Source organism: Phoca vitulina, unplaced genomic scaffold (genome assembly GCF_004348235.1).
Source record: "Phoca vitulina isolate PV1807 unplaced genomic scaffold, GSC_HSeal_1.0 scaffold6, whole genome shotgun sequence".
NCBI classification, from domain to species: domain Eukaryota; kingdom Metazoa; phylum Chordata; class Mammalia; order Carnivora; family Phocidae; genus Phoca; species Phoca vitulina.
The window spans coordinates 53417446-53432763 of record NW_022589709.1 but is presented as its reverse complement, the minus strand read 5'-3'; the positions used below and the strand labels follow the sequence as shown (position 1 = coordinate 53432763).

Sequence of the window (15318 nt, the reverse complement as noted above, 5' to 3'; positions counted from 1 at the left end):
AACTGGTCAGAAATACAGGTAACGACCTGGACTTGTGACTGGCATCCGAACGTGGGGGTGGGTAGTCTTGTAGGATTAAACCCTTAATCTGTGGAATCTGATGTTATCTCTGGGTAGAAAGTGTCAGAATTGAGTTGAATTGTAGGACACCCAGTTGGTGTCAGAATTGCTTGGATGTGTGGGGAAACACCTTCTTCAAACACACACTACCCATGTTAAAAGTGCGGCCCAGAACCATTTTAGTAAAACACTGTAGGTTGTGGTAAAGTTTGGCTTTTACCCAAAATGAGAGGGGCAGCCTCTGGAGAATTTTGCAAAGGCAAGACGTGATTTGATTTTCTTTGTAACACGATTGCCTTGTATATGTTGTGGAGAATGGGTTGTCAAGGGCAGAGAAGCGACAGCAAGGAGAACAGTCAGGGGACATTGGTCTTGCCGTAGTCTGAGCAGGAGATGGTGGTGGCTTGCCCTGGCGTGGCAGTGGGTGGAGGTGTAAGAAAAGGTCAGATTGTGGATTCGTTTGGTTGTGAAAGAGAACAGTCAAGGTCAGTCCAGGGAGAGACAGTTGCTGTTGACGGGGAGGAGCATCTGCAGAAGGGAGAAAATCAGGAGTTGTGTTTTGCTTTCGTGGCTGCTGGACAACTCTGTGGAGATGTTAAGGAGATGGTTGTGATTCAGGGGGGAGGTCTGGGTTGGATATGAAACTCTGGGACTGTGGGAGTCATCATCATACAATTGTATATGCTGCTGGGCTGTTAGACATCCAGGGAATGTGGGGAGAGGGAGGGAGAGAGAAAGAGGGACATTTGAGGATCGATCCCGGGGCACCGCAACCTGTATTAAAATTGAGAGGATGACAGAGACTGAGAAGGAAAGGCCAGACAGAGAGAGAGAGGTGTCCTGGAGGCAAAGGGGAAAAGGGAGCCATCTCAGTATCAAATGCTGCCCTAGGTCACATACGGTTAGTGGGGAGAACTGACCCCTAGGTTGTGATGGGCACAGTTTCCATGGAGCGCCAGGAACTGAACTCTAAAATATTCTCGACCCATCTTGTGGTGGTTAGTCATTCTCCATAAATCCTTCTTCTGTATTCATAGCCTGCTAGGCTTAAAGCACAGTTGAATGAATGAATGAAAGAAACAAACAAAGCTGCCCTGCCATTGTAAAGAGATAGGTGGACTCGAGAGGCCCTCCCCTGCTTTTGGCAGGCGCGAGCTTGGCACCCAGAGCGGGCCAAACCAGGTCAGCAGCAGGTTTGCAAAAGGCTGTCCTAGCCGGGTTGGTTTATGTCTGGATGTGGGTCTCTTACATAACCAGGCAAATAGACCACATTTTCCTTAAGCTGCAAGGCCCTTAGCTTCAGGAGGGAGGGTTGGATTTCACCGGAACTCAGGTTGCAGAGGCCCTAGGCTGAGCGGTGCTATTAACTGTTTCCTGCCCATTTGGAGGTAGTTGTGAATGTTGGAAAAAAGGGAGGTACTTGCAGCTGCTTTTCCCTCTCCCCCTCACTAGTTCTCCTTCTTTCTGTGGGTGAAATACATTTACTCTCAGTTGTCTCTCCTGTCACCTGACCGAAGCATCTAGTGTAGCAAAGAAGCGCCGATGCAGATTTTTGCTTCAGGGAGTCCTTGTAGAGTTCCTTAGATCGCATTACAGAGCAATGAGCATAATGGGAGAGAGGAGATCTGGGGATCCCCTGGAGCTGCTGTTTATCCTCTAGGCACTCACTCTGCAGTGAGAACCTGGCCCGAGGCCGCTTGATCATGTTGGAACATCCTCGTTTCTCAAATCTTCCCTTTGTTCTTGGGAAACACTGTCTCTGATTGTCTGACTTTATTCTTTGTTGGTTCTGTTATAATCGCTCCCATTTCGTGAGATCTCATCCTCGAGTTGCTGGAGGTAAATTTTATGGGCAGTTTGGCTTTGTTTTTCGGTTACCATTTCCAGGATGGACTTTATAAAATGTCCTAATGTGAGCTAGGTCTGAAATAAGAGAGTTACATTTTAAAAGCTCTTCGTGTAGCACATGGAATGTTTTATGCATTCCACTTTCCTAGGGTTGGTTTGAAACATGTAAAGTTCAAACCAGGGTAGAAATCATTTGATAAAAGCAGCAAAACTACGGTGAAGTATCAAAACTAGACAACCTCATTTACTAGTATGATAATAGCAAGTGTGTTATAGGGCTTACTTTGTGTCACATGATGTCCAAGCACTTAAAATATTAAATCGCTTAATCCTTGGGATAATCCTATGAGATATGTTATCATCCCTATTTTATGGATCAGGAAATGGAGGTGTAGAGAGGTTAAGTAACTTGCCCAAGGTCACACAGCGAATAGCTGGTGAAGTAGGGCTGGGAATTCAAGCAGCCCAGGGCCCTAGCTCTTAATGACTACAATGCATTGTTCTTCACTGATGTAAAAATTTCAGCCATTTGGGTGGCAGTTGAGTTTTGGTTCCTTTTATACTGCCTTTGAAATGTGGGTCTACCACATATTAAAAATAAATGTTATCAACAGAACTGTAAAGTTAACTTTTTGCTAGGGAAAACTGTCTTAAAAACAGCATAATTTAAGACAAAGAGCTGATTTTCTTATTGCGTGTTATCTGTATATGCTTATTGAGAAAGGGCCTGAAGGATTCTTTTTTTTTGGCAATTATTTTTCACTTAATTGCTACTAAAGTGGAAGTAATGAAATACATCTTAAATCTTGATAAGATTAGTTTTTTTTTAAAAGAAGCCATTGTAGCTTTTTTGAATTTTTTTTCTTTTTCTTTGAACGATGGAGACAAAGATAAATTAGCCAATTTAATATATGTATCTGGTGATTATTTGAAAGTAATTTTGAAGACTTATTTTCTTCCTGTAATAAATCTCATTCTGCTGGTTGGAAGCCCATTAACTGCAATGACTAGTGTTGATGTTAATAAAGGAGTGGAGGTCTTAGAAGGCTGTCATCTTCTGGTTTGTTCATCTGTGTTCACTTGCAGATCTGATTACCTTTTGGTATCCTTTGGCAAGAGGAGGCTATGAATGCTCTAGAGTTCTACTGAAAAAGCCTTTTGGACCAATCTTATAAATTGTTGCTCTGAGTGACCCAGAAAATCTTACGTGGTAGATTATGGATGAGAGATCTAGAGAGGAGACAGAGATTTTTCCATTGTCACCACTGTCTTGTGATTTTGTACAGTAATGTCCCCCCTGCCAACAAGATGGATTGTCTCGGTGGAGTCATTACCTAAGTGACAGGATGATGACATGGTCTAGGCAATTTTCCCAAAGCGTAGGGTAAATTCTTTTGGGCACTGTCGATCTTGAAGCTGGTATCCCGACCTAATGCTCGTTGACATTGAATCGCACAGAAGGCAGATATTTCCTTTTCTTTTTATTCTTGATCTTTCTGCTGATTCAAGGAGAAAGTTCATTTCGCAACCCCCTGCTTCTTTTTTTTTTTTTTTTCTTTAAGATTTTATTTATTTATTTGAGAGAGAGAGAATGAGAGAGAGCACATGAGAGGGGGGAGGGTCAGAGGGAGAAGCAGACTCCCTACCGAGCAGGGAGCCCGATGTGGGACTCGATCCAGGGACTCCAGGATCATGACCTGAGCCGAAGGCAGTCGCTTAACCAACTGAGCCACCCAGGCGCCCGCAACCCCCTGCTTCTTTAACATCCTCCAGTCTTTCTGAATCTCCTTTCGTGACAGTGAACAAGCAGCCCTTGTAGACTCTCAGCTTTGATTGGCAACTATATTCAGTCAGAAGGTGGTTTCATTGGTTTGGTCTGTATAATTCTCTTCCAGTTTTGACAGGGAATACTGACTTTCTGTTTATAGTGAGGATAAAGTATTTCTTTTAAAATTCATTTTATTTAAAGAAAAAAGGGTGGGTCAATCTAAAAACAAGTACTAGAGAATATAATGCAGGTAGTAAGTAGATATGGCAAAATTGTGAATTTGGAAGAGGAATGATAAAATCTTGGGAAATATTGATCTAATATCTGCTGTAATAACATAGAAATCTAGTCTCTTGTTTGAAACTATTGGGACTAGATTTGTTTTGGAATTTAGAATTTTCAGATCTTTTTGGGATAGTGCTTATAATACGATACGACTGGCAATGCCATCATCCAGTGTGGTAGTATTTCTACAGCAAAATGTATGAATATTCACACCAGGTGAGGTAAATAAAAACTAGACATGGCCTCATGTGGTTCATGTCAAATTTTGCACCAAATATGTTTATGAACCAAATTTATGAAGAAAAGTTTAGATTTTCAGAGCTTTCTAGATTTCAGAATTGGAGATAAGGGATTAGGGACCCATCTTTGTTAACAAATTATATCATTTTCTAAAACACTGATCAAATTACACAGAAAATAAATTAAACCCCAGCTTGGCCAAAGTTACCAATTGTGATGGCAGAAATGCCAGGTGTGTTATAGTGTGTAAACTTAAAACATCATAGAGCAGTTTGGGTGCCTGGGTGGCTCAGTCGGTTAAGCATCTGCCTTCGGCTCAGGTCATGATCCCAGGGTCTTGGGATCTAGCCGCACATCAGGCTCCCTGCTCAGCAGGGCATCTGCTCTTTCTCTCCCTCTGCCCTTCCCCCCCTGCTTGTGCGCACTCTCTTTCGCTCATGCTCTCTCTTAAATACATAAAATCTTAAAAAAAAAACAAACCATTGTAGAGCACTTAAACTAGATTAATTATGCTTCAGAGGGCCATGTTGAGTTATTCATGACTGTTTTTCAAACATTCTATAAAATGACATTTAAGCACGTATTTTCTTCAGAACATGTTGAAAGCATTTTGTCAGGTTCTTGATTTATAATCTTTGGAACGTGCTTTTACTTTGTGTAATTACAATGAAAATGTATAGTAATTGATCATAAAGGTCATACTTGTGAAGTATTTGTGGACTTTGTCATAGTGCTAGCTATATAAATTGATAAAAGAAGACATTATGGATATAAGAAAATAGTTTCCATTTACACTGTATATTTACTTGAGAAGCTCGATGAAATCTCATTTTGGTGTTCTGTGGTCAGCAGGTAGGTTAAGATACAGAATCTGAAACTAATGCCATTTGGTTCATACAATTGATATATTTTTGTAACTTTTATAATGTCTTCCAGCAGAAGTACATCAGCCCAACAGTTACTAATCTTTTTTCATTTTCTGATTCACTCCCATGGGCTTACCTGGCTTTTATGCTATGACATAGATTGGACGGGTGGTGAGATTAGGGCTATTTCTGATAGAACAGAGGCAACGCTATTCCTTTTGTGTCCCCTTGAGAACATATGCTGTAATGTCAGGGAGGATGATATCTGCTACAAGCACACCTTTGAATCCACCCTACTAAAGTCATTTACAGATGCTGATAATTTACTATTACTATAACACTAAGATAGTATTAATAATACTGATAGTGTTAGTAACACCATATTCTTAGTATCAGTAACCTCACATTGAACATGCTTGAGATAACTGTTAATAACAAAATGTAGTAACACTGACGGTTAATATTTATTGAGCTCTTGCTAAATGCTAGGCATGTATTTAGTGCTTTCCATGTTTGAACTCATTTAACTCTCATACCCCACGACAGGGAAAGCATCATGAAAATCTGCTTTTATTTTTTATTTTTTATTTTTTTTGAAAATCTGCTTTTATAGATGAGGAAACTCTGTAAAGGTATTGAGCCAAAGTCTCAGGAAATGAGGCATTCTGGCTCCACTGTGTTTTACTGCCTCCAACTTCCTGTTCCCTACAAATACAGTAGCACCTCAACTCTTTGGAACTCAACTTTGAGCAACCTCATCTATTTGTAACAAAGCCGAGAACATAGAAACAAACAAAAACATTTCGATAATTAAAAAAGAAGCAACATTTTCTGTAAGAGTATGCATATTCATTCAGAACTCCTAGACTGTGTACTGTCTTTGGTCCGTTAGTAAAGGGTATGGAGCCTGAACACTGCAGTGGCCCTGAGGCTTGTAGTACAATCACAAATGCTTCCAAGTTATTGATAAAGTAGAATGAACTCTAGTTTTATCTATTAGAAATGGAAAGCAGAAATCTAATGATTTTTGGGTGCCTGGGTGGCTCAATTGGTTAAGCATCTGCCTTCAGCTCAGGACATGATCCCAGGGTTCTGGGATCGAGCCCTGCATTGGACTCCTTGCTCAGTGGGGAGTCTGCTTCTCCCCCTCCCTCTGCCCTTCCCTCCTGCTTGTGCTCTCTCTCTCGCATGCTGTCTCTCAAATTAAAAAAAAAAAGAAATCTAATGATTTTATAAAAAATCTCTTATGATTGGAAAAATGGTGCTTGAAATGGGCACACACTATCTATAACTATTCTTTAGGTTTTAGATAACTGAGAAGGTTTGGATGTAGAACAGAAAATACATGCACATAGATGTTAATATGTGAACACATTTAAAAAAATGCAGTCTGCATTTTTTTTAACTGTTCGATTAAGAAGGTAAAGTTTGGGATGCCTGGGTGGCTCAGTGGGTTAAGCGTCTGCCTTCAGCTCAGGTCATGTTCTCAGGGTCCTGGGATGGAGCCCCACGTTGGTCTCCCTGCTCAATGGGGAGTCTGCTTCTCCCTCTCCCTCTGCCCCTGCCCCCTGCTTGTTCTTTCTTTCTCTTGCTCTGTCTCTCTCTCTCTCAAATAACAAATAAAATCTAAAAAAAAAAGAAGGTAAAGTTTGACTGTAAAATAAATTCCATCTACTTTTTTTCTGTCCTGTTGTCATTTTCCCTCTAGATCAGTCTTTTGATGTCTTCAAAAAATCCAAGCATTCCCCAACATTCTTTGCTGCAGGCCGGCTCTCTGGTGTGCTGAATGGCGGTGATGAAGTTTATGCTAACTGTATGGTGATAGATCAGGTAAGGCGTGACGGGTGTTACAAGAGGGATCTTGCTCTCTTTCCAAAACCTGAGTAAATGAGAATTATAGTCATCATTGTGTTGCTCTGAAAATTTCAGCCTAAGTGTGGCCCTGGTGATGCTCCATTGGAGCCTCATCATATGAGCACTTAACTTAGGTTTTCCTTTCATGCACAGCACTCGTTACCCCACCTAGAAGAACTGTAGGGAGGGGTCTTGAGACAATGTCAAGTGAGAAGAGTGTGTGAGCTCTTGCATGGAGCCAAAATAGGAAGTGACAATTGGGAAGCTAGTATCTTCTCTACAGCTTTTCAACAAAACAAAACAAAACACACTGTGTACATGACCTGATTAAGTAATATTTGTATTCAAATTCAGCAAACAGTTATGAGCAAGAGCTTGATGCCAGCCCCATGTAATGCTGTCATATAAATTACTTCTTTAATCCTTGTAACACACCTATTAACATATACTAAGATTATAGAGCTTTAATATTAAAAGAGAATGATGTTAAAAAAAAAAAAAAAGAGAATGTTGTTATACTACAGGGAAGTTGGAACCCTTTAGAATGCCCCACCCAGTCTCTGACAGAGGTTTGTGAGTTAGATCTCACAGAGGCTTGTGGTTTGCATGTGCGTCAATATATGGATTTATCCTTTATTTTCTCTAGCTCAGCGATTCTCAAATTTTAATATTTATAAAAATTAAAACATAGTTTTAGATCTGAAGATTTCTATGCTCTGCATACGATTTTATGGATGATTTTAGAGATTTTCAAGGGTAATTTTGACAAAACATAATTTTTTGCCTTCTCCACAGACTTCCAAACCTAACCCCCATATAAGATGCACCATATATATGCTTACTGAGCAATAAAGAAATTTACCCTTTTTGTTGTTGTTATTATGCATATATTGTACCCTGTTACTTAGGGATGTTTTCTGTGATATAAACTTTTCTGTCTAGTAGATCTCAATTTCACCCTTTGAGTCAAATATCTTGGTTTTTTCCTTTTCTGTTCCAAACATTGTTACATCAAATGCATAGTATAAAAGGTATAGATTGGGCTGATATTCAGGATGACAGAGGGACCAGTCAGAATGGACATCAGCTGTAAATACCTGGTATAGTTTTTTTGGCATGCTGAATGTCAGCCCTACTTAGAGAAATCTAGGATGAAGCAGAGGTTAGGACAAATAGGGAGTTTTGGGGACATTCTTTGGAGATACAGGGCAATTGGGTTTGGTGTGCTCTAGCCACATTCTGATTCTAATGGTTGCTGTATTTTCTCAACATTTAAGTGAACTACTTGTATCCTTATCTCTTTGCTCTAAACCTCAGTGAATACTGCAAATATTTCACTTACCTCAAGTAGCTAAAACTGTACATGCTTCAGTATTAACATGGGGGAATACTGTGCTCTAAGATACATTAAACTTGCAAAACTTCCCAAACCAAAGATGAGGTTAGAATATAATTTCTGTTTCGGAATATCTTGAGGTAAGTATTGCTTTAATAACGTGAAACATGCATTTCAAGAAAACTCAAACAGCCTAATTGATAAACTGAAATGTCGCAGAGGATTGCTGAATTTGTGCAATGAAAACAGAAATAAAACTAAAAGTATGGATACAAATAATGAAGTTCACTCTGTCTGTGTAGTATAGTTATAGTATTTCTTTTACTGTTTCTATGTCCATTTGAATAACAAGGATGATATGAGTCCAAATTCTGCATATTTAAAACAGTTGCTATCAGTATCTGAGAAGACTCTTGTCTCATTTCCTTCTTCTGCCTCAACCTGGCACAGAACTGTAAAAAAATTGGTAGGTTGTTTGTGATGCTGTTTCCAGTGAATTCTCAGTTATCAACCTACCTAATGAGGAAATATACGTGGTAGAAACTACTTTGAAAATTACTCTGTCATATAAACTACTTTGAAAAAAAATTCATTTTATTTGGACATCATTTCAAGCCTATATAATTCAGTACAAAGAATAAATATATGTTCTTTATAAAAATTCCCCAAATGTTAATATTTTATCATATTTTAGCTTAACTATACTCTGAATAGTATGTTTTTGTACGTGCAAATGATGAAACTAAGTATATAATATTAACCATTTCAGGCAAATTGAAAATTTGGTGCCTTTTTATCCCTCAGTCTTTCATGGTGTATATTTCCTAAAAAACTTGGTCATCCTCTTACTAAGCATCTATAGTTACCAAAATCAGGAAATCACCATTAATATAGTAGTAACTGTCTGCAGACCTTACTCAATTTTAGCCAATCATCCCAATATTCTTTGTAGCAAAAGAAAATTTAGTTGTCCTATCTCTTGAGTCTCTTATAATTTGCAAGAGTTCCTTAGTATTTGTCTTTTATGGAGTCAATAGTTTTGAAGAATACAGACCAGAATTTTGTTTGTTTTTGTTAGAATGTCCTTCAATTTTGGTTTGTTTGGTAATTCCTCATGATTGGATTCAGGCTATGTCTGGTAAGCAGGATTATTACAGAAGTGATGTTGTATCCTTCTCAGTGCGTTGTATCAGGAGGCACAGGAAAATAATTTGTCCCATTACTTATCTTTGATTTACCAAGTTTGTTTTCAGTAAAATTACTATCTTCTTTTTAAAGTATTAAGTGTCTTGCAGGAAGAGAGTTTGAGTGTCTGTACATCTCCTGTTACTCAGCTGACTCTCATCCACTGGTTTGGGCATTCCTTGATTGTTTTTGTCATAGTAAATTATGATGATGATGAAGATTTAGGACTCTACATTTTCCCCTTTTGCTTCTTTCTCCCTTTGCTACCCTGTCACCAGACAGTGTCATCCTTTTTCTTGTTACTGTCTTCTCCCTCAGAAGTGATGCCTTTGATGACTGCCACCTCAGATCACCGATATTTTTAATCCCCTTCCTTAAATAAAGGACTGTTTTTCATAGGTATAGGCTGCACTTTCTCTTTCCAGTGCTGATTTTAGGTTGGTCTTAGACCCTCCATTAGCTCCCTCTTTTCTCTGCTGTGCAGAATTTTCCAGACCACTTATATTCTGTACATAGGCTTATGGCAGCAGTATAACAGGCTGCTTGCTAGATTTGGTGTTAATTTTATTATTTACAGATAATTTGAAGTTTGGGGCATTTTGTGTTTTCTAGTTAAGTCCATTCATCTTAGGCAGTTTTATTCTTATTCTAGTTTGTAGTTTGTTTTGTTTTTTTTGAGAGTCAGATTTATGTGACCACCACTACCTTAATTATCCAGATTCCAATAAACTACTTTCTAAATAAACCTGCCTACTCTTTAGTTTTTGCTCAAGTATTTAAAATATATCCCCTTTTGAGTCAGTGGCTCACAAAATCTTAAAAGCATAGTCCATTTTTGGTTTCGTAGTAAAGAACAACTCTATAAAGCACTCAGTTGGTCTTCTTCCTTTCGTGAATGGTGGGATAGCAGCCAAGTGAACAAAAACATCATGAAAGAATTCTCTGCTTACATAAAACAAAACAAGAACAAACAAAACAAGGTAAAAAAGGTGGAAGCTTGTTCAGTTGGGAAAATTTTATTCTCAGTTCAGCCAATCTCTCCTGCTTTTGCTCAGCAAATATTTTTCTTTCAACTACCAGGTTGGTGATTTGGATATTAATTACATTAATATAGAAGGAATCACTACAAACGCCTGCCCTGAATCCATGGGTTCTACTCTGGGGCCTCAGAACTGCAAGCATATCATTGCTGCCGAAACCAGCCATGGAAAATACCCACTAAGTGAGAACAATGAAGTGACCTCAAATACTGAAGCTCAGCAGTCCTTCCCATCACCATCTAGTTCATATGCTTCCAATTTTAATCTTTCCTTTGGTCATCATGGATTTGAAAAGGAACAAAGTCATCTGAAGAAAAGAAGGTAAGGTGCTATATTCTAGAGAAGTGTAGAAGATCAAAGAACCTTGTAGCTGGACTTGTGAAACTGTATTTTATTATATCTTATTGTCCCCCCCACTTTTATCTCTACATCAAAATATTGCCCCCTTTCAGATTCCTACATTCCTTGACTTGAAAGTAAGATATAATAGAGGAAAACCACAATGAAATAACATTGTACACTTGCTAGGTAGGCAAATATTTTAAAGTTACCATATTTTGGTGCAAATGTATACAATGGAAACACTTATATGCAGTTGATAGGAGTGAAAATTGTGTAATAACCTTGGAAAATAATTTGGCATTATCTAATAAAGATGTTCTGTCTCCTCCAGAAAATGTAGGAATGAGGACAAAGGACTTATGATCCAAGAAAGCCCCATTTTGGCCCTGGGATGGCAGTGGGACTCTTCCTTCAGTGGGTGTCAGGCTTGGAGCATGTAACATGATTGATAATGAACTCAAAGTGAAATGTACCGTGAAGAGGCTGAGGGGCTGAGAGGCTGGGAACTTCTCATGAAGGAGAAATTTGGGGGCACACAATAAAAACTGAGGTTAACACAGAGGCCTAAACCCTAAATTTTCTAAGGTTTAAAACATTTTGGTGAAAGTAAAATATGCACAATACATAACCATATGTTACTGAAACTTTGATGTTTTGAGAAGCTACAAGGGGAATATAAGCAAAGCAACATTTATTTTAAACTGCATAACAACAAGAAGAAAATGAGATGATAGAACAGTTTATTTCATTCTAAAACTTATATTTTGAAAACCTTTTTTGTTTTACCAACATTCATAGTAAGAAATGCTTATCACACCATGACACCCCACCACATAAATATACAAAAAATTTAAATAAATGTTTTATGAAATAACATGTGGAATGAATTCTTATATTTTCTATTCTATACTATTGTAAAAGAAAAATTTGGTCACAACTTACAATGGATTTCATGTTTCACTAATGGGATCTTGAAAAATGGTATTGTAAAACGAGAACCAAGAGGTAATCCTGAAGAATATGGTTTATGATACCAAATATCTTAGCTTACTAACTTAGGAAAAATTGTAGCCCATTTAAATAGGTAGAAAAAGAAATGTTTTAGGGGTGCCTGGCTGGCTCAGTTGGTAGAGCATGTGACTCTTGATCTGAGGTTTGTGAGTTCGAGCCCAACCTTGGGTGTAGAGATTATTTAAAAATAAAATCTTTTTTTTTTTTTTTTAAAGAAATGTCTTAATGTATAGTGTGCAAAATAAAATAATCCCTGATACTTCTAGCATTTACTCACAGTGATGGAGGAATGCTGTATATAACTGGAAAGACTTTTGTTTAGTTAGAATATGATGGCAGGCAGCCAACCATTTGAACTAATATTTATTTGTATTAACAAAGTTAAAAGACACATCACAAGATCACAAGCTGAAAGACAACTACAGAGGCACAAGGCATCAGCAGACCTTTAACAACCACCGCCCCCCCCCCACCCCTGAGGGCTCTGTCTACTCTCAGACTATCGTTGAATTAAGGAAACTACATAGCACCTTAGTATATCTCTAATTACATTGCTGTAACATTCAGAGCACCAGCATTTGCCAGAAGGTGTTTCTTCACACTAAGCTTTGGTTTTTTATGAGAAATAATTTTATGGACTTCAACATTCATGTATTGAATTAGAGTGTGAGGTCCACCTCTAGTTTGTTCTCTGCTCGGTGCCAAGGTAAAGTCCTTCAATGGGTTCTGAAAGGAGAAGGACCCTACTTTGGAAATCCTCAGTGATGCCAGTTGGAGCCTTCACTTCTGTGTTTGCTGGTGCCCCAGAGAGTAACCTAAGTGTTGGGATTAGAGACATGTGTAGTATAGTCTCTTTGGCAAGTGTCATAATTTATTACATGGATATTCAGCGGGCACTAAATAGCTTATGGATTTTTAAGAAAAATAACCACAGTGGATTAATTCAGAGTTTCACTTTCTGCATCATATTTCATAATCAAGATGGTTTTATTGTGGTGTTATTAAAATTTTAACTCCAGAACTTGCTGCAACAATGGAAGAAAAATACATTTAAAAATGCATCCAGTATTCACATGCCTGTGGACGCTCTTGGCCTTAGAATTTGAGTGGCTTAAAATGTAAATGTTATGGAATGAGCCAGGAATGTGGAAGGTCACATTCTTTCCTTTTAATTTCCTGGTTATTAAAGTTAAATTAGGAAAGAACTGCGGTCGTTGAGCAGAAGTACTACCTGTTTCTGAGGTGGATTGCTCAGCTAAAATCTCTAAAAATGATAATCTAACATGACACATTTGGGAGCCCACTTGACTCATGTTGACTCAGGTCTTGCCATCAACTCGGATGTGAGACCTTTGCAGTCTGTCCTTGACCATGTCTCACTGCCCGAGCTTTCTAGTCCCCCGCTGCATAGTTTCACTTGCCATCCCCCAGAGGCCTCCCAAACAACCATGGGGTTCTGTTTCTTGTGCAGTTTTAATATTCGAAGGGTAACTACTTAGGGCCTGTAATAATTACATTTACAAAACAAACAGGATAGTACTAACTTACACCAGGTTTTGTTTCTTAGAGTACTTGCAATGGCTTCTGCTAGGTGGAAATGTTCGTTTGGGGAAACATAACATTTTATTTAAAAAGGAGGAGATTTGGGTGGGGGGAGGATAAAAATTGAAAATCTCTTAGAAATTTTGTTAGAAACGTTTTAAATGAGTATCCGTTGCACCTTCTGCCAAGGAGAGAATTTGAATGGAGAGAAATAGAAACCAGCAAGTCCGTCGGTCAGTCTGTTGGCTTACGTGATTGTTTTAATTCCTCTGTGCTTTAGTTCTAGCCTCGATGCCCTGGACGCTGACAGTGAAGGGGAAGGGCATTCCGAGCAGTCACGCATTTGCTACACTCCAGTGTCTCAGAGTTCCTCAAGAACTGGGATTCCTAGTGGGGATGAATTGGACTCTTTTGAGACCACCACTGAACCAGATTTTAGTATCTCCAGGACAGAGTCCCTTTCTTTATCAAGTAACCTGCAGTTGAAGGTATTCTTACTGTATTAATTTGGTTTATTGTAAGCTTGGAAGCTATGTTATCTAAAGCAGTCCACCTCTATCCAAAGGGCAAATTATGTTTCATTCACATGTGTGAACTTTTTTTTTTTTTTGAGAAACTCATGAGCTGTCTGATTGTCTTTTTAATCTCTCCCACTCTGTTTAATTTATATAGTCCTTAAAATGGTGGGTTTATGTTTCGTTAATTTACCATCAGTACATATAATCTTTCACATACTTGGAAAATTTTGCTGTTTTATATAATGATTTCTGCCAGCATCCCTTCAGCAAAGGGAGAAATCTTGTTTGCTCACATACATTTTTACTTGGCTCAGATGATGAGGTAAATAATATTACAGGCAAAGGTGATATTTGTTGAGCATTTCTGGCTACACGAACTAATGTAGGATACCATAAACTTTGTCAGTTTTTCCATAGGAGAGGACTTTTCTCTCATATACGTTTTCACATTAGAGTTTTGTTATGGTTGTTTTTTGTTTGTTTGGTTTTTTGTTTTTGTTTTCTTAAATAATGAACTCTTCCAACCTTGAAGACAAAGCCTTTTTGTGTTTGCACATGTGTTTTCTTCCTTTTCGATTTCTATTGTCCACTTGTTTTCTTTTTAAAATGAGTTTACTACTGTAAAACAATGTGTGCTGTGCCCAGATTTCTCTTACTGTGAATATCTGATGGTTATGATAATGCTTTATTTTTGTAGTGTGCTCTGCAGTATTCAAAACATGAGTTAGACATATACGAAACTTATAATTTTCTCTTAGCTAGCTGGGACATAAGTATTACTTTTAATTTTTGAGTAAATGAGGTTTTGGAGAGATGAGCTGTCTCGTCAAGGTTGCCGCCACTTGGTGATAGATTCAGTACTCAATCCAGGCCTTCTGACTACAGTTCCTGAATCCTTTCCCTCAGCTCTGAGGCCTGCAGAGCAGTCATGATCTTTTGAACCTAAATGTCATGTGATATTTCTGGATGATAAGAAATGGGTATGGTTGTTAATGTAGATACTTCTTTGCATTTTGAATGGAATTGTGAAAAAGTTCTCATTACTTGGAAGGAAAAGTAATTCAGTCTTTGTGAATCAGTTCATGCTGTTCACTTTCAGGAAGACTCCGTCCTATAAAATGTATCTTGCCTTCCCTCTGTAATTGCCCTGTGTAACTTTTTGCCAAAGAATTCTGGCTAATTTTCAAAGTTCCATGGTTATGAAAAATAATTACTATACATAACTTACATGCAGAGGGTGACATTTGGCTCTGGCCCTCTGTGACTAGTCACCGTTAGGGGTATAGGACAGCTCAAGCTGTCTGATGTCTAGAACCAGCGGGCCCTCCCTAGGAAGACATTCAGGAGCCAAGGCCCAAGGCCCTTTGTGACGGGGGCAGGCTTCTGTTTCAGCTTTCCTCCAGGCTTGTTAACTAAACCAGTG

General features: G+C 38.5%; 1 protein-coding gene across 14 annotated transcripts in view; it reads left to right on the top strand.

Moving 5' to 3' along the window:
* The window catches only part of ARHGEF28 (Rho guanine nucleotide exchange factor 28), a 307933-nt gene that overhangs the window by 203685 nt on the left and 88930 nt on the right, over positions 1–15318 (top strand). For all 14 annotated transcript variants that reach the window (XR_004299393.1, XR_004299394.1, XM_032404209.1 and 11 more), the window contains 3 exons: positions 6776–6897; positions 10523–10803; positions 13658–13865. Coding sequence is in view for 12 of the 14 variants with exons in the window: in XM_032404209.1 (XP_032260100.1) it covers positions 6776–6897; positions 10523–10803; positions 13658–13865 (611 nt within the window). In the remaining 2 variants the exon portion in view is untranslated. The remainder of the gene's footprint in view (positions 1–6775; positions 6898–10522; positions 10804–13657; positions 13866–15318) is intronic.